This window comes from Ursus maritimus, unplaced genomic scaffold (genome assembly GCF_017311325.1).
Source record: "Ursus maritimus isolate PB19 unplaced genomic scaffold, ASM1731132v1 scaffold_34, whole genome shotgun sequence".
Lineage (NCBI taxonomy): Eukaryota > Metazoa > Chordata > Mammalia > Carnivora > Ursidae > Ursus > Ursus maritimus.
Window position 1 is genome coordinate 28,142,599 of NW_024426008.1, and position 23,316 is coordinate 28,165,914.

Here is a 23,316-nt window from a genome sequence, read left to right on the forward strand (position 1 = left end):
GGCGTGCTGGGCAAGGAACACTGACAGATACAGTCAACTCTTGATTGTCTGTCTACGAAGGACCTGGTTTGTGGATTATCCAGAGCCGAGTTCTCACTGCCTGGCTTCTGTCTTCCTGCCCTGCATCCTTAGTTTCTAAGGTGATGGTGTCCCAAGAATGCAGTCTTTACAGGGCTCCCACCTAAGCAATGCCTACATGTGGCGGATGCCCTGGCTTTCCATTAAAAAGGAAAAAGGTCATTCCCGTGCCAGATACTGATAAATTTATGAGCGTCTGCTGTTTTGTGCTCGGTGCCAACATTCCCATAATCAGTTACCACTGTTTTCCAACCTCTGTTTTTTTGATTTTTCCAAACCTGGAGAAGCCTATCTGTGCCTGCAGCCCAGCCCCCGCCAGTCCCTGCTTTGGGTGCCGCTTCCCTGAGACCCCAGCCTCACTGGGAGGGACACTGTGCTCAGCTGAGGGCAAGCAGGGCTGCGTGTTGGGACTGGGTGCATTTTTATATTTATGAGCAGAAAACAGGGAAAGAGGAACAAAATGGAGAAAGAATTCACTTGAAGTGGAAAGTCCCTTCTCCTCTGAGACAGGGTACATCTCCTCCTGAAAAGCTGACATCGGGAACGTGGCCTCGAAGCGAGCGGGCCAAGGGGAAGCCAGGGGAGGTGCAGAGGCTGCTCTGTCACCCAGTGTTGTCCCGTAGCCCAGGAGAGCCTTCCGGGGAAGCGGCCGCCAGCGCCTGGTTCCCAGTGGTGGCCACGTGCACACGCCAACCCTCACATGGAGGACGGAGCCCCCGCAGCCCAGGCGGGCAGACATGGAGCCCTCTCCTGGGGAGTTGACGGGAGGCGTGGGGAAGTCAGCCTCACTCATACACATATCTACTTATTCTAAACAGACTTATTCTAAACGGTTTATATGGGTTTCAAAAATGACTGTCGAGTCATTTAGTTTTACTAATAACAACTACCATAATTTCACAGAAAAAATTCTCAAAATAAAAGCAGTCTAAATAATGTAAATAAAATCTCAACTGCTGTGTAGATCTTGCCTCATCCAAACAATTTTCTAAATTACTTCACACAGTGTTGTATATTTCTTTCCCTATATGCTAATTATACAGATAACGCTATGTAACACCTCCAGGGACCATGACACATATGTATCGGGTGCCGCTGTGCGCATTTTCCCGTGCGTGTTCTCATTTACGTCTCGACCGCTGTGCGATACACACACTGCTCCTAGCACTCCACTTCACAGAGGGGGACACGGGGTCACAGAGTGCTCCGGGTCCTAACACCGGTCTCCGGCAGCACCGGCCTCTGAGCCCCTGCTCGCAGGAGTGGCTGTGACAGTCGTATCCCAGCCTCACTCTCTCACACCCAGGAAGAGAAAATCGTTAGCAGTATCCAGAGTTCCTCAACCAGAGAAAGTGACACAATTCTCTGACTTTACAGGAAATATAAATATGGAATTCAATCTCTGCCCAATTACCTGAAGAACCACATGCCAGTGAGGCTGCTCGCTGGCATCTCCCTGCTGGGCTGCAGACCTCCCCCCACCCTTGCTTGACTGGCCATGTTCACCTGCTCGCACCCTGACTCTTTCAGGTACCACAGGGGCCTGACACAGTCTTAAAGTGCCTCCTCCTCCATCTTCATATTCTGCACTGAGTAGGTGAAACTGTCACAAGAATTTAAAGCAATTATAGGGACACCAAGAGCAGGGGAGAAAGAAACCAGACAAAAACGAGCCTGTACAAACGTCCCTCTCCCGACCCTTCCTCCGCCTTCCTCCAAACACAGGGTCAGTGCTGATTGACCCTCACCACTACCTTCATGCGGGTAGCCTAGGAGAAGTGTCTAAAAAATACAGCAGGGAAAACAAGGGCCGTTGATCCCTGTCACGTCTGCAAGGAGCCATGCCAGACTGTTCCCGGTTCCCAGACTGAACCCAACTGTTCCCGGTCACGGCGGGCAGAAAGAGCGCGCAGACAAGATGGCACTCTTACAAACTCATGCTAAATTAATGCTTTCAACATCTTTCCCCACCCACTAAACCTCCCATCACAAAAGCCAACGAGAGGCCAAAATCAGAATTGGGTCTTTTTCTTTTCTTCTCCTCTTAATTCTAAAAAGCACAGAATGGATAAAAATGGGAGAAGAAAAATAGGGTCTGGGCAATCCACAAACTGGACAGAGTCCCCTAAGACAACCACCAAAATCAAGAGTTGACTATATCCCAAACAGTGAAATGGTGTTTCATGGAAAAGCATCGTCCTTGCTTTCGATACACAAAAAATTTTAATGGTTAAATGAAAAAGCAGTTTAAAAATTTACTTTTCTATCACTGAATTTTGACTCTCAGCTCTGCCTAGGGATTTCTGTAGCATTTAAATAATCATTATTCTTATCAGTTCTCAATCTGATAGCTGAGAGAATCCTCAATCTTAAAAAAAAACAAAAAACTACCTTTTCCCCCCAGTGAATGCTGTTTCCCCCTTCTAGCTCTACGGAATCTGGGCTGCTTATGGATGAAGTGCCAGCGGTGCAGGCCGTCCTGGAAGGGAAGGCAGACCTCCAGACCAGAAAGAGCCGAAGGGACAGTGGCGGGCCTCAAGTCACTGCACGTAAATAGCTCTTTCTAAACACAGCCCTAGAAACACCTGGCTTCAGATGAAGGATCAGGAGAAAACCATGAAAGCACTAAGACCTCAAAAGAACCAAAATGAAAGCTTAGGGTGTGGCTGTCTTTCAAAAGTTACACCCTGTATGTTGATCCAAAATGAAAAGGATATGGGAGAGAAGATGAACTTTGAGGAAAAGCAACTTGATGGTGAATAAGGCTTGGTGGGCATACCTGATACCTGGCGGTCTGATTTTCAGAACTGGGATGTCAATACTGATGTAATAATCTAAATAAGAGAAACAGGAAGTAGAGGTAGAGGGATGGTACCACACGCTAGTCAAAGTATTCACAACACCCCTGAGCACAGGCTGGGGACAAGACAGAGCTGCTGGCACCACCAGCTGGGGGCACGGGAGCGAGAGCCTGCCCTGAGGGCCAGCCTTCTGGGGACACCCGGCCAAACACTCTAGAACGAAAACTTAAATTCAAAAACATTACAAATGAAAATAATTTCTGTCTAACAAACAGAAAAGCTTGATCTGCAAAGTAAAGAGTATAATTTGGGGTGGGTTCTAAGTTTTGTTGTCTTATTTACATCTTGTGTTGAAGTCATCAGAAGCCTAGGGCGACCACACATGACCTGGGCTCTGCACAGTCGAGGGCCACTCAACACCAAATTACTGAATTGAACTCAATAATTCAGGGGAACCAGACATTGACTGGGCCCCAGCTGTGGAATACTGAAATCTATAAAGTGAGCCTCGAGCACCCCTGCAGGGAAAGAATGCCTTCGTAAAGAATGGCAAAAAGATCTAAAAGTGAAGGCAATTTGTCAAAAGAGATTATTTGATTACAAATCAAATATTAAAAAAACAAAATAAAAAACAAAACAAAAACTATGTCAAAGGAAAAAAAAAACCTGTACATTAAAAAGAAAAGGCAGATCCAATGATCTAGCTAACTCTGGAAAGTCTTAAACTTTCTAAAGTTTAGTACAGACATTACAGAAAGCAAGTACAGCCGTGCGAACACAGCGACTAACCCAAGTGCACTGAAAAGATAAGCACCCTGAAAAATCAGGGGACCACTTGGAGAAAATTAACGTTGCCAAAACAATAAAGAACAAAAGGAGTTACTGGAAGGAAAAATTAAAAGGAATACGATGTTAAATGCTAAGTAAAAGGGGCACAGGGATGATGGTGTAACACCGTTCTTCAAGTGGCTTTTTAAAGGGGTTTATAATCGAGGAGGGCCAAGACTATTTTTTAGAGAAAACGAATGCTGTTATTAGGAACAACAGAACGAAATGAGAAAAGAATCCTGGCCAGATGTGAGAAAATCCTGAAGACCAAGCCCCCCCCCCGGGGGTTCAGGGTCCCCACCTGAAACAAAAGTAAGTTTACTTCCTGATGTGAAAATAAGAGTAAATTCCCCCTGGTAACGAAGGAAAACCTCTATCGGACAGAAGTAGACTTGACCATTTCTGTCACCGGGAAGGATACTGCCTTTGCCCTGAAGGCTCCCAAGTCCGCGGCTCGGTTTTCTAGCCTAGCGCTGTGAGCGGCCCTGCCCAGTGAGGTCAGCCCTCATGACAGAACTCCGAAGCAACGCTTCCCAACACAAGGAATGAGGCTTGTCCGTTACCTTGAGCTCCTGCAGCTGGTCAGGCTCATAGAGTTTGGGGGACAGCGCCTGAGCCAGGAAGGCATCCAGCTCCTGGCGACGCAGGATCCGTGCTCCAGGCCACTGCACCATATACCTACAGGTGGACAGAGAGGGTCTGCTGTCAGGATGGAGCGGTCACCAGTCACACGCACAACCTGGCATCCAGGTTTTAAGGACACTCAGATGACACGTGCTGGGCGGGGGGCACCGAGAGTTCTCCCCCAGTGTCTCTATGCGCGCTGCATGACACCAGCTACGAATGCATGTCTCATCACCTGGGCTCAACACAATGTTTGCTTTCAGAGTGATTAGAATAGCACACCACATTTGCACAGGCTGCAAAGCAGCTGCTCAGTGATTTCTGATACAACTCACTCTGGTAAGGTATTCAAAGCCTGAAAATACATTTTAAGCACCAATTTACAGATTTATTTATTTCAATTCAAGACTGGATACCAGGGAGGCAGACTCTAGGTCCAAATAAAAAAGACACAACTCCTGATGAAGAGCGAGTGTTGCGTGAGACGTGCAGAGAAGAGGCTCCCGCACCAGCAGGAAAGCGCCAGGGGAGGGGACAGGAAGGGGCCCACGGGACCCGAACTGACGCCATGGCCTCCTGAACCGGTGCCCACAAGCCTTGGACACGCTGACCTCCCAGGGGCAGCCCTGGTGTGAGCAGCCAGGGGTGAAATTGATTTTTAAATCTGAAACAACCATCCGTGCCAGCTGCTTGGGAACCGCCAGGTGTCCACGGTCTTCCTCCTTACTCACCTTGCCACATGCCCTGCCTCTGTGACAACCCCGGGGCACCGAGCCAAGGCACGGCCGCCACAGCCGCCACGGCCCCGGCCTGAGTCTCCCCGAGAGCCCAACCCAGCCCCGCACTCGGCAAACCTGAAGGACGACCCAGTCAAGTTGCCGCTGATCGCTAAAGATAACCTGGGGTGACAGACTCCTGTGACCTCTGACGGGCAGCTCGAGAAGAGCAGAGAGAGCCGTGGCATGCCACACAAGGCTCTTTCCAGTCCTGTCTGCTGAGGAAGTTCTCTCAGAGCTTAAAACCTAAGTCGACAAACGCAGGAGCAAGGTGGCGTGGAACGCAATTTGGTAACGATCAATATTTACTCGCAGGAATGTGCATCGACAGGCAAAGCAGGAGGTTCTGTCCAGCAGATCAGGACATGTGTTTTCAATAAAACCCCAAGAGAACCCCGTAAGTTCTCGCTAGGTGCCAGGCACCAGTCTACACGAGCACACACCACCTTCAGGCCCCGCGGCCCCAGCAACCCCAAAGCAGGGGCCGCCCTGCCCCACCTCAGAGACAGGGACACAGGGCAGAGCTTACACGCTTCGCAGGAACATCACGTGGTGCGAGGAGGAAGTCAAGGTCAAGCGAGGGTAATTTCAAGGCACATGAGCAGTAGATGCTGCATCTGTACGGTGTTCAGGTTCAGCTGGATGTGTTTAATAGAGGTGAAGTTTCAGTCCTTGAAGTGTCGATGTCGGCAGTGACAAACGCCACATGCCTGCGGGATGACGGTCTGCGTCAGGGCTCGATGCGAGACACAGCAAGTGTGTACAAAGGCACGACAACAGTGGCTGTGGCAAGCACTGTGCTCTGTGCACATCTGGCTACACCTGTATTCAAAGTTCCCTAAACGTAGTGATGAAATGTGCAGAACAGGAGGTCCGCCGTCTCGAGCACACGCACGTGGACGGCACCGGCCTAAGGCCTGCTCAGTGTTGTGTGGCCACCCCACTCTGTCACCCTGTGTGCCCAAGGGACACGAACGCCTCCCCAGCACCCCTCCCCATGTTCCTTTTAAAATGATGAATGAGGAAAAACGCATCTTGGGCACAAGCTAGTTCTGTTGGCAGCAAAGACCCAGGAGATAACGCCCGACCACATTTGAAAACAACTGCCACGAATGCCAGCAAGTCTGTCAGGGTTCCGTGGACATAGAGCCGACCACATGGGCACCGTGTCTCCTGCTCACAGCCCCCTCCCCATTCCCTGCACTGTCCCCTTCTAAGACCCTCCCGCTTGGCCTGGACGAGGATGGTGGCCTTCCAGACTTTAGTCCACCCTCTTCCCGGTTTCCAGCTTCCTGAATACAGCGACCTCTTCTTGACCACTCTCACTTGTCTCTCGAGTTTTGATTTTCAAGAGGTGAGCAGCCGAACCTGAGGCCGGAACCGGTTCTGTCCAGTAACAGTCGTCTGCTGGGCACCCACAGGGCCGCACAGCCTCCCCTCCCGGGCCGACCCCAGGGCCTCAGAGGCACACATCAACCCTCACCCCTCCTCCTGGACCTTCCACGCACCACGCCCTCCAAAATGTGAGGCCTCAGACTCAGCCCACCCCCACAACCCGAGGTCATGCCATGGAGCCAAAGGGGGCCGTGCAGTGTGCCAGTCACCTGCCTGTCCCCAAGCCCAAAATACAGAAGGTAGAACAGACTCTCTTAGTGGAAATGGACCAGACTGTTTACTGGTGTCCTGGCCCTGAAGCCCTCGGGGACTTGTCCTATGAACTGCAGTCCCTCACCTCTCCCTGACTTCGTCTCCTCAACCAGCTCCACCTCCTCAAGACCTGAAACCATGAGAGGCTCTCCACGCAAGAAACCCCAGGTATCTGCCCATCTCCGCAGACAAGCAGGTCACCTGCCTCCCACCAGAGTGCTGGCAAGCCTCTTGTGATGTGGCCAGTCACATTTACTAATCTTCCCGAGTTCTAAAATGTGTATATTTTCTATAAACAACTACAAAAAAAACCCCATAAAGATTGTCTTAAAAATGGGGACCAGCACATTCCTGAAATCTGGAAGACTTTACAAAGGCCGGGGGTGACGGCCAAGGAGGGACCGTAAGGACGAGGGAGGAGACCAGGTGAGGAGGGTGGCCTTGGGTACGGCAGGTGGTGTCCTCTCTCCAGGTTGGCGGACAGTCAGCCGTCCGCTGGGGTAAAGGCCACACACTGATTTAAACTTGGAAGAGAGACATACATTCAACTAAATTTCTTCTTGCTAATTTGACCTTAGAGCACCAAAATCTTCATCTCTAACGTTTGGCTATATATATATATGTATTTACTGATAAAAACAGGTCCATAAATGAATTTTCCATTCGAGGAAAACAGAAGATTCAAAACAAAGATCTAGTCTCTCCCACAAACCAATCCTCAATACACTCGTGTCAGTCAACCTCAATTTGGTGAAGGAGAGGCTTCTACATGAGTCACTGACCTTAAAGCTGTCATGAATTTAAGAAACGTCAGGAAATGAACACTTGACTAAAGCTCTGTCCTGTTGTCAGCCAAGGGTAAGAAACAGGGGAGTCGGGGGCCGGGGAGGAGGGACACACAGGGTTGGGCCCCCAGGCTCTGCCACCAGGCTCAGAGGCCGCCACGTGGGCAGGGTCCAAAGGCATGGGGCACCTGCCCAACAGAAACACCCCAGGAGACCTGACCATCTCTACGCCAAGGAAGCAGGGCTGCCTAGAGAAAGAGAAGAAGGGAGGCGCTCCCAGGATGATGGAGACCTGTCAAGAGAACACATAGGCCAGCCTGACTCGGCCCCAGACAGTGACAACAGAACACCACATTTAGTGATGGCAGGAGTGGCCTAGGGGCCACTGAAGAAGGCAGAAGCTGTGAGCCCATGGAAGTCTGATGAGGAACAGAGTGTTTACACGAACAGCCTCCCACGAAACATGTCCTAGCTACAAAGGGGACACAGCAGCCCCACTGGAGAAGCCCTGGGGACACCCGCCCTGCCTCATGGTCAGGATGCAGGCACGCAGCCCACGCAAGACCACAGTAACAGAGGAGCGGCCACACCTTCCAGAGTTTGGCGGAAAAACCAACAGGACTTTACCTCCAGACATAAAAAGAGGGTCTTAAACGGACCCTGAAGTTTAGACAGAAATAAGGCATGATATTGATTGATTCTGATGACTATATTGTGCTTATATCAGAAAATGTCCTTGTTTGTTTGAAAACCATACTCCAGTATGTGGGTTAAAAAAAGGCTCTATTTTGCCCAGGCCCCATCACCTCCCGCTCTGCAACCACCAGTTTCTTCTCTGTATTTAGGAGTCTATGTGTGTGTGGTGAGCACTGATGATGTGCACGACTGTTGAGTCAACATGCTGTACACCTGAAACTAATATAACATATATTAATTATACTTTAATTTAAAAAAATCAACTCTTAAACAAAAAAAACTCTTTTGTACTGTACTTGCAACTTTTTCCTAAGTTGGAAATTGGTTCAAAAAAAAAAAAAACCCCTCGAAAAACTTATGAACCTAATTCAGGTATGCATGCCAACAGCAACACTGTCCACACAGGCATTCGGGGCCTGTCAGCTGAGGGCACGGCAGCAGGCAGCACCCAGATCCGGGTTTCCAATCCCTCTTCAAGGGCAGGAGCCAGCCCCCTGGAGAGGGCAGGGTCCAGGGTGAAGCAGGGAAGATACAAGACGAGCCTCGGCATCTTGTGGTACCAGAAAGGAAGGACATGCTGGGGGAGAAAGGACACGAGGACCCACTGAATGAGCCCATGAGGCCCGAGCTAAACAATCTGAGCAACCAGACAAACAAGGGTACAGCAGCTTATAACCTAAGACCCAGACAGACAACAAGTCCGTACCAATGCACACACGGCTAAAAGAGGTGCATTTTCCCTACNAGAGAACTCCAAATAACACATAACGTAACGTGTATAGCCTTCAAAATCTCTAATGTTTAAAGGATAAAGCACGTTTAAAATCATTGTGACATGTTTATCACAGTGTGATTTCATGTTTAAAATCAGTTACACGCGTTACACATTCACCAAATGGACCCATTACATGAACATGCCGTGCAGGACTGATTCAAACACACACTGTGTTGTCATCACAGACATGATATGGGATGACACGGCCCATGCGTGTCTCACATGGACGCACCTGGGGGCGCCCGACGCACCTACCGTAGGACGCAGCACAGCACCGTGAGGTGGGTGGGCACGCTGGCTGGGTTGAGCATGGCTGGCGTGTCTGACCTCATGCAGGCCAGGAAGGCCCTCATCCTGCGGTTCTTGTCCTCCACCGCCTTCCCCAGCCACAGCCGCTTCAGATTGGGGCAGGTCCACTCCCTGAAGGCAAGCGCTTCCACCAGCTCCGGTGTCTGCGGAGACTTCCCTTTGTAAGCTGCCCACTCCTTAATGATCACGGGCGGAACTGGAGGAGGGAAGAGCAGAGGAGAACCATTTACGCCCAACTTAGCCACCGGAAGCCGAAACAAATCCAACCCCCAATCACCACAGTCTGAAGATGCCACCGCTCACACCCCAACGCATGCTCTCATCAGCAAGCCAGCGGCCACCAGTCCTCTAGAACGCTCTGTCCCCTACACACTTTCGTGGCTCAACCAGATTTCCATTCAGGCCACCGATAAGTTTCTCCTCCATCGAATCATGACTTGATTTCCCCATATAACTAAGACGTATAAATCAAGGATGTTGGAAAAAATTTATTAAGTCCGTTAAGTTTTAATAATAACTGGTAAAATTTACAGAAGTATGTGATTATCATGGAAATCCAAAGGAACTCCAATTTAGATAACTAATCTTTTTCTACATAGACACTTTCACTAATCAGATTTGAGAAATAACACGCACTTGGTGCCACTTTGCCTGAAGGTCCCCTTTAACAGACACACCTGTTAAACTGTGTTTTTAAAGATTAGTAAGAATAAGCTCCCTGCAGTGAGACCCCAAAAGCCCAGTAAGGCAGCAAACGGAGGCAAGATTCAGTGTTTTGAAATCCCGGTGATGTCAGCACACAGTAATTCTATCCAGGAAGACTGAAGACAAAGCATAAAATTCCCCATTTCACCTCCAAAAAGGCAAGAAGGTCTAAGCTGATCTAATACAAAATAGTGGCCTCTTCTCCATAGTTGTCTTACCGCTATTCAAGTCCGTTAATTCTTAAAGCGCAAACAAGCACCTTTTCCCACATAAGTCTGAATCCAGTATGATGGGAGTTACAGTGAAGACATGGCACGCCACAGGGACCGAGTTCCAGTGTCTCCTTGCTGCACTGAGGGGACAGGCCGATGCTGGGCTCCGGGTGTGCATCTACTAGGCCACGAAAGCCCATTTGGGCCCAAGACCACCGTAGCAGAAGTGGGTCCCAGCAAGCGGCCAGTGTGACCCACCCAGAACCAGGATGGCACTGGGACTCCACTGTCCTCTTCCACCAGGCCCCTCTACCCAAACGACGCACCCCAGATGGGCTCACTTTCCCGAAAGTACCACCCAAGGCAGACGGGAGACTGAAGGCCCAAACCCTGACTGGTGGAATGACCAATGGACCACCTGCAGCTCCACCCCGTCCCGCCTGCACAGGGTCCTGGAGAACGTGGGAGGCCAGACACCCGGACACACAGGGCGTCAGCAACAGGACAGCCAGCTCCGCACACCCAGCCCCACACAAGGCAGGGAAAGGGGAGCTGCTGTGGAGCCCTGGGACCCCCACCCCCAGGAGCAGGCTGCTGGAGCAGGGTCCAGGTCAAGACAGCTCCCCAAGATTGTCTTCTTACAAAAAAGTTACTGTTTTGTCACCAGGAAAATCCCTTTCATTCACATTTGAGTATCTTAATGTTTAAATACTAAAGAAAAATCTAAAACACGTAAAACACTTAAAGTCCATCAAGTGCAAACAGATACACATGTATATATAAATACATGCGTCTTTATATTCAACCATATTTTGAGACGCCAGACACGCACCCACGCAGTCCCTGTCCTTGGACTCACAATCTAGCCCCACGCCTGCCAAGCCTCAGCACACGTGGCACGCACACCGGGCAGCCGTCACCACCACAAGGCCCAACTAGTATCAGAGGCTGGCAGTCGTCAGCCCCTGATAAACAGGCCAAGGCTGGTCACAAAACAAGCCCTTAACCAGAGGCTGCTGGGTGCCTACTGGTTAAACCACAAATTTCCTTTCCGTGCCAAAAAAAGCCAAAACGCACAGATCTATTTTGTAACATACTCATTTTGGTGGCAAAGGTTTAAAGGCACTGATTAGATTTTATCTCCGGTTGTAGGATTAGCTGATCTGGGTTCTCTCACTTTCTCCCCACCACACATGCACACATGCTCACACGTGCACGCATGCTCACACAAGGTGGCTGCCCAGCACCAGGTCTCTGATCTGAGCTCTCTCCGGGAGGCATTCCCACTAAGTCCATCTCCACCTCTGTCCCCGCCGTCCTCTAACACCTGCCACGGTCATTCTACTTTATCGTGTCCTGCTTTCATCTAGAAACAGCTTTGGGTAGCTCACTCTTGTTCTTGAGATCCAGGCCCCACAAGGAAGGGGGGGTAGGTGGGGAGGATGGAGGCAGCCTCTCACGCCTGCCTGTCCCCACCCCCTCTGGGGCTCCCCAGACGGCTGTGCACACGGAAGGCTTGAAGGGTCCCACATGTGCCCCAATTTCTGGGTGAGCTGCTGAGCACATATCCTTCTGGCTGGCAGAGGCTGCCGGGAACTGCCTGGAGATATGGCTAGGGATACACTCTGCACCCACCAGGAGCAAGGAGGGCAGGCGCTGTACTCCCAGTGAAGGAGGGTCCTGTGCGTCACTCCCTCTGTCCTTCTAAGTATTTCTGTTGCCTATCTCCATTACCCATGAACAGCTCAGATCTAATTTAGAAAATCCAAGTGAAGGAACACAAAAGTTTGTTCCGAGAGCAAACCTGCTCCTGACTTGCTCAATCTTTAACATGTGTGTATCTGCTTCTGGAAATCTTTTCACACACCACCACTTAATGGTGGTGGAGCCTATGGCCAATCACCTCATAGGTATTTACTGAGCATCTTCTATATACCAGGCAGGGGTGGGGAGCGGGGGAGGCAGGGGAGGCTCAGGGGCCAACCCCCACATACCACGCCACACCCAGGGTGTCCTCAAACCCTGAGGCCCAGCCTAGGGACCAGGCACCACGGAAAGGAGCCGAGGACTCACTCTAGCACAATCTTGAAAAGGAAACAGGCGCCTCCCGCCTGTAACGTAGGGCTACAGGCTACAAGCGTGTGAGGTGGACCACAGTTAACTCATTAAAGCCTAGTGCTAATAAAGGATCCCAGGGATGTCAGTTTCCAGGGTGACACGTGGCAGCCCCTGTGTACACATACACGCCCCTGCCCGGGACGGAGGGCTCAGGCTCTGTCACTCCACTCACAGGGACAAACAGAAGCCGAGGAGCTAACAGCACATCCTCTGGGCTCCTGTGTTTGCGAAAAGCACTGGTTACATGAGGATCACACACAGGGAAGCCAGGGTATTACAGCCCCTGAGCACACACATCTGGCACTCAGACAAGAGCACTGTGATCGGTAAGCATGGCCGTGACGACCCCATGTTGTAAGACACGACCTCATGCCCAGAGGTCGGCGGACCCAGCCGTGCCATCAGCAAACATTCACTACAGCTTTTCCACCCTTTCAAGCAGACTCGCAAACACTGAACAGGAGACTGTCTCTGCTCCCTCTGCCACAGCAACACTGACATCTGCAACAACAACTCCAGGGTGCTGGTTTTCTGTACTAGTAGAGGCTACGTTTATAATGCACCTTCTTTACGCAAAGTACCTACCTCTTCAAAATACAAGCTGGGACCGACTACATGATTACGCTTAAGCTGTCGCTGAGAACCCAGTGTTTCCCTCAGACGGGAGTCATCGTCTTTGCCGTCACATGCAAACCCATGGCAGCCAGCTACCTTGCAAATCTGTTTTAACGCTGACTGGGATCCATCCCAGACCAGGAATAATGAAAATGTTTCATTTTGTAAGCCAACTCCAACCAACCAGTGGTGGCTGCCGACAGAGCCATGTGATGAAGAATGCCTCAGCCTGGGGCTGGCGCCTCGTGAGCACTAGCCGTGCCCGCTACAGGCTGTGTGTGCAAGGGCAGCATGCACGCATCACGGGTATGGCTGAGGTTGATGGAGACAAGCCGCTCCCACGACTGTGGCCAACGGGGCCTGTGGTCTGTGGGCAGGGATGCGTGTGTGTGCGTGTAGGGGGGAGGACCACTGCACTTGCCGAGCCTCACGGTATAGAAAAACAACAAAGCCACACAAATAAGTAAAAACAAAATCTGGTTCTTTTGTATCTCCGCAGAAACAGAAAACTGGGCACGAGGGCAGCTGTGCCTTCCTTCCCACAGGAAGCCAACACATGAGGTGGTGGGGTCCAGCTGGCTCCACTCCCTTGTGCGAACACGGGTGGGCGCCCTCTAGGACTCGCGGCGGCGCGAGGCCCCACAGGCTGTGGAGCACAGTGCTCCTCACACGCCCACAACAATGCCCGCTTCACTCTCCCTGTGCACACCGCTGCTGCTGTGTCAGAACGCAGGCGATCAAGAACCTACGACAAAAACGGCTCTGAACGAGGGCCACCAACTCTGCCACGTGGAGCCTCCTGCCCGTGCAGCTGCCCCTTGGGCTCAGCTGCTCACAGGTTGGTGAGGAAAAGGCAGTCGCTAATGCTACTCCTAGAAAGCTTTGTAGAGGAAGGAAATTCAGATAAATATAAACAGCCTTCACAAAACCACAGGGGAAATGGGTATGATAACCAAATTTCACACATATTAAAATAACGCACTAATATTGATCATATATTGTTTTATAATACAATCCACAGTGAATCAATTTTACCTCTTTTTAATCAGCAGAACTAATTACTCGGCACAAACAAAATTTCTAAAGCGAAAGCAAATTGGACCACGAAGAAATCCATGTTCCCTTTGGCTTTTCCTATTTAGAAAGTCGGGACTTTCATCTCTTGTGTCTGTATCTTATATCCCTTCACTTTCTACAAGCCTGTTTCTCTTACTTAATTTTAAGGTCCTGGGGAGTCTTGTTGAAGAAAACAGAGGCCAACTTTCAACAGGGGACAATATTTGAAAATGTGCCCATCACTGCGCTTTACTTCCTGGAGTTTTACCTCCTCTACTGTGGCCGAGGAGTCTTGTTACCCTGCAGTCTTTTTGGAACCAGACCCCCTTTCTTCCTGCCCCTCCTGATCTCCCTAGCGGGGTGAGGGACAGCCGAGGGGCACCCCAGGGGCAGCAGGGCGGGAGCTTCATGCTCCAAGCCTCCAGCCAGGCAACTGTCCCTACCCAAGTGCCAGAAGCCTCAAATGCAGATCCTTGGACCCACCTCACCCCAAAACAACTGCCACTGTCCCCATCCAGAACACGGGGCAAATCATTTGTGCCAGGTCCGCAATCTTCCACGTGGCCCCTCGAGGGGCCTGGAGACCCATCTGGTGACTTGGAGCAGCTTACTGTCCTAATAAACAAGCTTCTGATGAATTTCCTAACAGCAAAACAACGAACTCAGGGACGGACACACAGAAAATAAACTGCCAGCATCTAATTCAGTATGACTTTCACAGGCCAGAGTTTTTAAGGATCTGAGGGTGGATATCCTGCTTTAATCATAGGACTTTAAAAATGAAACTGTGCTAAATCACATGTGAACTAGAGCACTCATTATAGATTATGAAATGCTTTATCCTATGTCTTGATCAAGAGACTACATTTCCGGGGGCGCCTTGGTAGCTCAGTCGTTAAGCGTCTGCCTTCGGCTCAGGGCGTGATCCCGGAGTTCTGGGATCGAGCCCCACATCAGGCTCCTCCACTGGGAGCCTGCTTCTTCCTCCCCCACTCCCCCTGCTTGTGTTCCCTCTCTCGCTGGCTGTCTCTATCTCTGTCATATAAATAAATAAAATCTTAAAAAGATTAAAAAAAAAAAAGAGAGAGAGACTACATTTCCGGGGTGCCTGGGTGGCTCAGTCAGTTAAGCGTCTGACTCTTGATCTCAGCTCAGGCCTTGGTCTCAGGGTCATGAGTTCAAGGCCCTGCAATAAGCTTCACGCTGGGCATGGAGCCTACTTAAAAAAAAGAGAGAAAGAGACTACATTTCCAAATGGATATGTGTCTTAAATGTGGTAAGAGTTCAATATTTTTAAACAGTATTCAATATCTTAGACTTCCATGTGTCCTCTGACTGGCTCTGACAACAAAGCCCCCCTGGGGAGCCTCCTGCTGTCACAGTGAACGCGTCGAACCTGTGTCTGTACACACAGCACACTGGCACCATGCTGGACCAGGAGCCTCCTCACCTGCTACAGAGGACGGGCTCACCTGGGACCCGCGGAGTGGAGAGCGGGGCCAGCGGGCATCTGAGAAACAAACCTGCCCCAAAGACCTCATGGTGCACGGTCAGCGCTCTATGAAATCTCCTGCAAAGTGCCACTGACTTCATTTCAGCCACATATGGTCTAAGAGTGGCCAGGGTAAAGCAAGGTTTCAACAGACTCAACTTTCAAACCTTATCGACTTGGACTCCTGAGCAACTACTTCCAGCATGACCGGCATCGCCGTCCTCACCTCATCCACAACCTCAAGGGCTTCCTCCCTAAGAACACCAAAAGGCGCCATCACCTACGACGTATTTCAGGCGGGAAGCCCACGGCAGGGGCATCACCGCACCAGCGCTGAGTCAGCTGGGATCTAAGAGCGGGCCTCAGGGAGCAGTCCTCAGGGAACAATCATAATGCACCATTAACGAGAGGTGTAAGGTCACCAGCACACGCACGTTCGTCTCTTGCACAAGGTTTGCTCTCAGCTGCCAGCGTTCAGGCTCAAGGCTCACGAGAGCTCATAAGGACAAACTCCTCGCTGTGGAGAGTTGGCACTCCAGTTAGCATGGTGATCAGCAAATAAGAGCACGCATTACTGACCTGAGCACCTTTTCTAAGGCTGTTTTCCCTCCATTAAGACAACCAACACCTGAAACAAATTCAAGTGTATCAGGTCCCCAGAAAGACCAAACAGACCTGGGTTCTAAAGCCACTCATTACAGAGCTAACGACGGTCTCTTAACCTGTAGACTCAGAGGTCCAATGGACACATCTTTCTACCTAGAGGTTCACCGTTATCTGTAATGTACATGAATCATATACTTCTCTAGCTGCCACTGATTCCCAGGGCTAGTTCACAGCTCCTTTCCCACTGCCTCAGTTCAGCCACCTGTCCCTACCCAGCCCACCCTCCTGAACTGAAATGTCCCACCCTTCCCAATCCTTCAGTGGTTCCCCTGTGACTGACAGAGAAGTCAGAACCCACTTTCTTTCATCACCTGAGCAGAAAGACTGCAATGCGCTCATCACCAACCTCCCCCAGAAACTTAGCCGGGGGCGCCTGGAGGGCTCAGTCGGTGAAGCGTCTGACTCTTGGTTTCAGCTCAGGTCATGATCTCAGAATCGTGAGATCGAGCCCCACATCAGGTTCGATGCTTCCTGCGGAGTCTGCTCAAGATTCTCTCTCCCTCTGCCCAACCTCCCCAGCTCTGTCTCTCAAAATAAATAGATCTTTAAAAAAAAAAAATACATATTATATATATATATAAGAAATTCAGCCAGTCAACACACCCCCATACACAAGAGCTTCAGAGCCCATCTGTACCATTCTTCTCTTTTTCTTCACCATCCTGTCCCTACACCCTCCCACCTGTCCTCTCTCGGCGAGCGCCAAGCCCCCCAACGCGGTGTGCGTGCATGCCCAGCCCTGCACCACAGTGCACTGCTCTCTTGCTTATGCACAGAGGGTGCTGGTTTATGCAGTGAGCGCCGTCCTGTGCCTCCTGCGTCCCCTACTGCCTGCTCAGGGGCCAGCCGGACACCCGCACCACCCAGGTACGGAACAAGCAACAAGGGGGTGAGCATGCTGTGTGCTACAGGGCTGTACTACACGCCTACAGCAGGGCAGAGACCAGCTCTTACTTCCTGCCGTCCCTGGCACCCACAGTTCACCTGTGACGCAGAACTCAGTAGATGGGAGGAGCGCACGCTGCCCACCACTGGGGGTGCGCACAGATCACAGCAGCCCATCCAGACTGTTCTACAAACCTGTGGACACTGCAGAGGGCACCCATCCTGGAAAACCCCTGGGAGTGTGCTAAATAAGATAATGACTTCTGGAACATAACCAAATGAGAAAAAGAACAGCTTTCACCACAAAAGCCAAAATGCTGCTCTGGAGCCGAGGACACGGCAGGAAGTGGAGCTGCCCAGCGCTCTGCAGCACCTGGCAGTCTAGGCCAAGGCCGAAGCAAGAGGCCATGACCCTGGAAGGGAGGTCGCGGCTGCAGGGCCCGGGCCGACCGGTGCAGAAGACTGGCCGACCCTGTGCAAAGTGAGAAAGAGGATGTGTCCACCAGGAACGTCCCGGCCTTGCAGAGTCCACTGATAACGCTCAGTGTTTCCCGCGTGGCCTCCAGCCCCAGTCGAGGCAGCAGACGCATCAGCTAGAGGTGGCCACCCTCAAGTCAGGGCACCAACAGGCGCTGCATCTGGAAGGCTTACCGAACCACACTTCGGCATAGTAATCAGAAACAGAAAACATCAGAACCTATGCAACAAGCTTTTAGAATTGCCAGAATCTCTCCGGTTCAGAGTCCAAAGGTAAGACCCACTGTCACATGCATCCCTGAGCACAGCTCAGCTGCGGCACGTCACCAAGCCTGCACTGACCCGCCGCACACCCAGGGGATCTGTCCCTCAACGGTCTTAGTTCAGGGGATGATCTGGTAATCTATAATGTTCACGGTTCAGGATATTCTTATTTTAGACTGTATGTTTTGGGAAACTTTTCTGTATTTCCTAATAAATATACAGTGACTTTTACATTTCCTACATTAGTAAATAAAATAACCTAAAACAAAAAGACACGGTTCTCCCCAAATATTACACTGGCCCATTGGAAGATGGAAAATGCATGCTCTGACCTCAGCTTTTGCCGACATGTCACACAGCACCTTCTGTCTTTCCACTTCCCCTCCACCCCAGGGTCGATCGGCTGGAGTCCTCGAGGGGGACGGTGACCAGGCCCTGTCTGCTGCGGGCTGTGCACAGGCACACGCCACCCGCACAGAAGGAGCCACATGCAGTGAGGGCCTCCCAAGGAACACGGAATCTGCAGCGCAGACGCGCTCGCAGACACCGGAGCAGATGCCGCCGTCGCCCTGCCTGGGACGCACTTGCCACAGGAGAGGGTGCCCGTCCGGACCGTTTCCAGATCAACATCCAGTTTAAAGTGCACACGTTTTACCAAATGCACAGCATGACTGGAACATTACTGAGGAACACAGCCTGTGGCTGGTCCTCCTGTCCTAAGGGCCCCGTGAAGCCCACCGTCTCGCGTGGGGACACTCGGGGCAGACTCAGTCATGATCCTCTAAGGCTTTGGAAAATGCACAAGAGGTTACGAGGTACTGAGGAAAACAAACAATGGATTTCACAGTACATACATTCTGGTGGAAGTCTGTTCTTTCTAAAAGCAAGTCTCTCAGTTTTCTTTCTGCTTTCTGCCAAGCTAAACAGCACTCCGTAAACATACTGGCGAACTGGCCTATAGAGCAGGGCGGCGGGAGGCAGGTCTTTGCTGGCTTCATCTTCAATAGAAACAGCAATTTTGATTTCACCCTTTGCATGGAAGAAAGCAGAATAATATTGCACATTTTTCATGTTGAATTTACAACAAACTCAAAGAAATATACTGCATTATCTCCAGTTATTGACATTGCAATTCTATTCCAGATCAATTGCTTAACCACTTGGGTGCAGCGGGGCGCTAAGGAGAGTTCATTTAGTGGGTTGTCAAAACATATGCTCAAAGAGTCAAAATAAAATCTACATGGTTTCATCTTAATCTCGAACCAAGAGCATAAGGAAACCACATAGACGACCCCGAAGTCTTTGAAACAATCTGGACAGATAACAGCAGACAACAAATAGAATAGAAAATGCTGAGAACTTGCAAATTTTACTTATGAGTCAGGATGGTCATATGTAATAAAATTCATACTTTTTAATGACCTATGTGAAATCCAAGAAATGAGTATCCTGAAAATAAAATGGTCAAATTGTCTTTACCAAGCTCTTCCATAAAACATTAGCACGTGCGTAAATGGTCTCCCAAAGAGCACGCCCTGCAGCGTCCCTCATTCTGCACAGTTTCGGCACGTGCCAGGACTCGGGAGCCGTGCCTCCTGAATGAGGGGCATGCACAGCCGCTGGGACGGCCCTCGAAGGAAGCCCCACTCTGCTCACATCCCGCGGTCAACACGGCACAAGCCAAGGGGCTGTGTGTCCACACCTGAGGCGGTGGCAAGACCTCTGTGGCCCCGTCTCGGACATTCTATGGCATCAAGGTACATCTCGAGAGATTTTGCAGGGAACTTTATTTAGGAATATTCATGACATAAGAGTATACATATGACCTTCAGTGTCTGTTAAATTTATCACTACCTACTCTTTCAATAATTCCATGGCATTTGTTCATTCTTCACATAGATTTATATGAGAGAGAGTGCGGTGGGCACTCTCTCCAGGTCCCTGGCTCAGCCGGCTGCCTGTGTTGAGTGTCAAGCCTCGCGTCACTGCAGACATGTCGGCCTGACAATTTAATACCAGAGCCATGTAGCTCACAGCAAACACCATGCCTGACATAAGCTTTTCCTGACATACAGAAAAATGGTAGGTGGCATTTTAAAGTCTGAAGAGATAATCATTTACTTTTCTCAACCATAGTCACTTTATCAATATCTGCCCTTGAGATGAGGGAGTGGTGAAGGAGGACAGGCCGTCTGTCGCTCAGCCCGCCCCCGAGCAGGGCAGAAGCGCAGGGGTCCGGGACCTCACAGCCCGCACAACCCCACGGGGAAAGGACGCAATCTCCCCCGAACCTGGGTCCCTTTAAACTCAGCAAATCCTTCTCCCGCGAGAGGAACTTTCCACTTACCCTTACAACATGCGTTGCCCCTGAAAAATAAAATGTTTACCTCACAACCGTAATCTGAAAAGTGATACCATACGTGCAGACCCATATCACATAGTGCATGACACTTGGAGGAGACTGCGGTTTAAACATAAAACTCTTGGTGCCCTTGGACTGACACGAGGGAGCGATGCTCAGGTTAGCCAACTAACGGTCGCAGTCCGGCTCAGGGTGCTGTGGGACAGCGGGGGGCTTGTGCACTTACTGACCCCACCTTACAAACCATAGATGGATTGCAGAAAACAGGGAGAAAAATGTCTGATTATCTGTGGTGGTACAGACACTGATGAAAACATGTTAAAAATACATGATGGCAATAAACCCGTCCACACGAGAAATCTGGTCACCGAGGTTACATGTTAAGTCATGGGTCTAGGGCCTTAAACGTCAACAGAAAGACTACAAGTCACTGAGAAAATTTAAATGGACACAGAGATCCATTCGAGACACCAAGATTCAAAAACGATGCCACACTGGATGTCTACTGAAGCATACATTTGGTAAGACACTAATAAAGTGAAATCCTGACACTGTGCAAACACAAAATCGCGTTTTCTGACTGTTAGCATGTCACACAGTCCTGTGCTCGATTTTCTGCTGAAGGGCTATGAAAGCTGCACTCGACAAGTCCGAGGACACGGAGCGCTGTCCGCCACTCCACAGGGGCGCTCTAGGACAGATGACAGAGAAGACAGGCAGTGCATGTGACAGCTAATTAAACCTGACAGTATGGCATAAACATGGTACAGGAAATTTTAAAATTAGAAAAACATCATCTCAAGTCAGAAAAATAACATGACGTGCCATTAATTAGAAGTCTCAAAACTATATTCTATCAAACTGAAGGGGAAAATGAGACTTTCCCACGTCCTTCTCTCAGTGCATTTACAGGTACGCATTTTCGCCTTTTCTCTCAACCCTTAGGAAGGGGGAAATGCACTCCGTTTCAGGTGCCTGGTCAGACAGAAAGCGGCCACCCATACCTTCGTCAGGACGTGGAAGATGTAGGGGTACATCAGCCCCTTCTTGTGCCGGTGCTCCGCCACTCTCAGTACCTCAGGCGCCACTGGGGGCAAGGGCGGTGTGGTGATGTCCATGTGGTTGCGGGTGGGCATGGATAGGAGGCACGGGATCGGCTGCACGGTGCCCATCTGGCTCCCCTTTCCTTCAGCAAGCTGGCTGCCTGAGGAGGCAGTGGACGAGCCTTCCGTCTGCAGAGCCACATGTGAGAGGGGAGAATGGGTCAGGTCACATTTCCACTCCTTTCACTGTGTGTCCTACGCAAAGGACCCCTCCCCAAAGAGAGGGAGCGGGAGTGGCCCCCTGAGCCTGTGTGGGGATGGGTGACCCCACCACGACTACTCCCATGGGCTCCTGAAGCTGGGAGTGGCATTCTGTGTTTGCTGACCCCCATGAGTCACCGTGTCCCCCCTGCTCGCTGTATGGAAATGGGAGGGGATGCTCAGAGAGGCTGTGTCACTGCCCAGGAACTCACAGCACAGGGGCTCACGCCTACTCCTCACCACCACAGCTGGCGTTTAGAGAATAAACAGAGACCCAAACTCAGACATTCTCTCTGGTTATCCTAAAGTCCCAAATTAAGTATACACAGGGAACTGCTTACCAAAAATTAAAGCAAAAAACAAGCTAATTCCATTAAAACTGATGAGTCAGATCTATATATAATGAGACAGATATACGTATGTAAGCTAGCATTAAGTGAAAAATACCCATCCTGTAACAACCAACCACCAAAACATAGAATGTGTACGAGCTGCAGAGGGAGGAGTGGCCCCCACATGAGGCTCAGGGAAGGCAGGCTGCAGGAAGCAGGCTGGGGAGACGGAAGGCAGAGACACACCCTTCACTTTTTCTTTATGAATTTTAGCGAAGTCCAAAGTGTTTACAGAGATCAATTATTTGCATAATAAACAGTTTTATTCCTTCTCATGACAAACGCTGGAAATAATAACTGCTTATTGCTTGATTTCGTGCCAATCTAAGGAATATATATTTCTCCGAAACAAAACATATTCTTTACAGTACTTAAGTGCTTAATTTTATTCTTTAAAACACAAAGTACCAAAACTGGTCTTAAAAAAACCTCAAGGATAGGGGCGCCTGGGTGGCTCAGTCATTAAGCGTCTGCCTTTGGCTCAGGGCGTGATCCTGGCGTTCTGGGATCGAGCCCCACATCGGGCTCTTCCGCTGGGAGCCTGCTTCTTCCTCTCCCACTCCCCCTGGTTGTGTTCCCTCTCTCGCTGGCTGTCTCTCTCTCTCTCTGTCAAATAAATAAATAAAATATTAAAAAAAAAAAAGGGGGGGGCGCCTGGGTGGCACAGCAGTTAAGCGTCTGCCTTCGGCTCAGGGCGTGATCCCGGCATTCCAGGATCGAGCCCCACATCAGGCTCCTCCGCTATGAGCCTGCTTCTTCCTCTCCCACTCCCCCTGCTTGTGTTCCCTCTCTAGCTGGCTGTCTCTATCTCTGTCGAATAAATAAATAAAATCTTTAAAAAAAAAACGATTAAAAAAAAAAAAAAAAACCTCAAGGATAATCCACAAGTGTTTTCTATACTCTCCATTCATAGAATGTAGATACAAGCAGCTGAAAATTTTGGAAGGTACCTTGCAAGTAACAGGCATCCACAAAGCATTCCTGTTGCTTATTAATAGGATGACCCTTCAACAGCGAGAGTATTCCAGAGTCTTAAACAAATTTCCGACACGGTGTCACCTTGTGTACAAACAAGCCCTCTTCCAGCTAGAGATATGGCGCACGCTAAGGGACTGCATGTGGGGACAGGCATGGCTCTGCAGTTGAAAGGTATTGCTAGAGATCACCAGTAATAGGCAGAGGCAGATAAAAGGAAGAATGGGATGTACTTTATTTTCATTTTTAATGTATACGTTTGAAGTGATTCCTCATTCAATCCCCACAAAACTCTGCAGGAGATGAGGGCTCTGCAAGGCTCTAAGTCTTGACAAGAGTGTGTGCCAGCAGATGGGAGGCTCTCCCATAGGCCCCACCCAGCCTGTCACTTTGTCCTCCCACATGCATCCGGGACCCCCTTCCCCATGTCTGGAAGCCCCCTTCCCCATGTCTGGAAGCCCCCTTCCCCATGTC

General features: G+C 50.2%; 1 protein-coding gene across 3 annotated transcripts in view; it reads right to left on the bottom strand.

The window, feature by feature from the left end:
- Positions 1-23,316, bottom strand: part of FAM120A (family with sequence similarity 120A) — a 93,478-nt gene that overhangs the window by 14,453 nt on the left and 55,709 nt on the right. For 2 of the 3 annotated variants that reach the window (XM_040620365.1, XM_040620364.1), the window contains exons 9-12: positions 21,176-21,403; positions 18,664-18,838; positions 9,266-9,515; positions 4,271-4,385 (exon numbers count right to left, since the gene is read on the bottom strand). In XM_040620365.1, the coding sequence (XP_040476299.1) occupies positions 4,271-4,385; positions 9,266-9,515; positions 18,664-18,838; positions 21,176-21,403 (768 nt within the window). Of the gene's footprint in view, positions 1-4,270; positions 4,386-9,265; positions 9,516-18,663; positions 18,839-19,554; positions 20,863-21,175; positions 21,404-23,316 lie in introns of those variants that run through there. The other variant, XM_040620366.1, reaches the window with a different exon arrangement.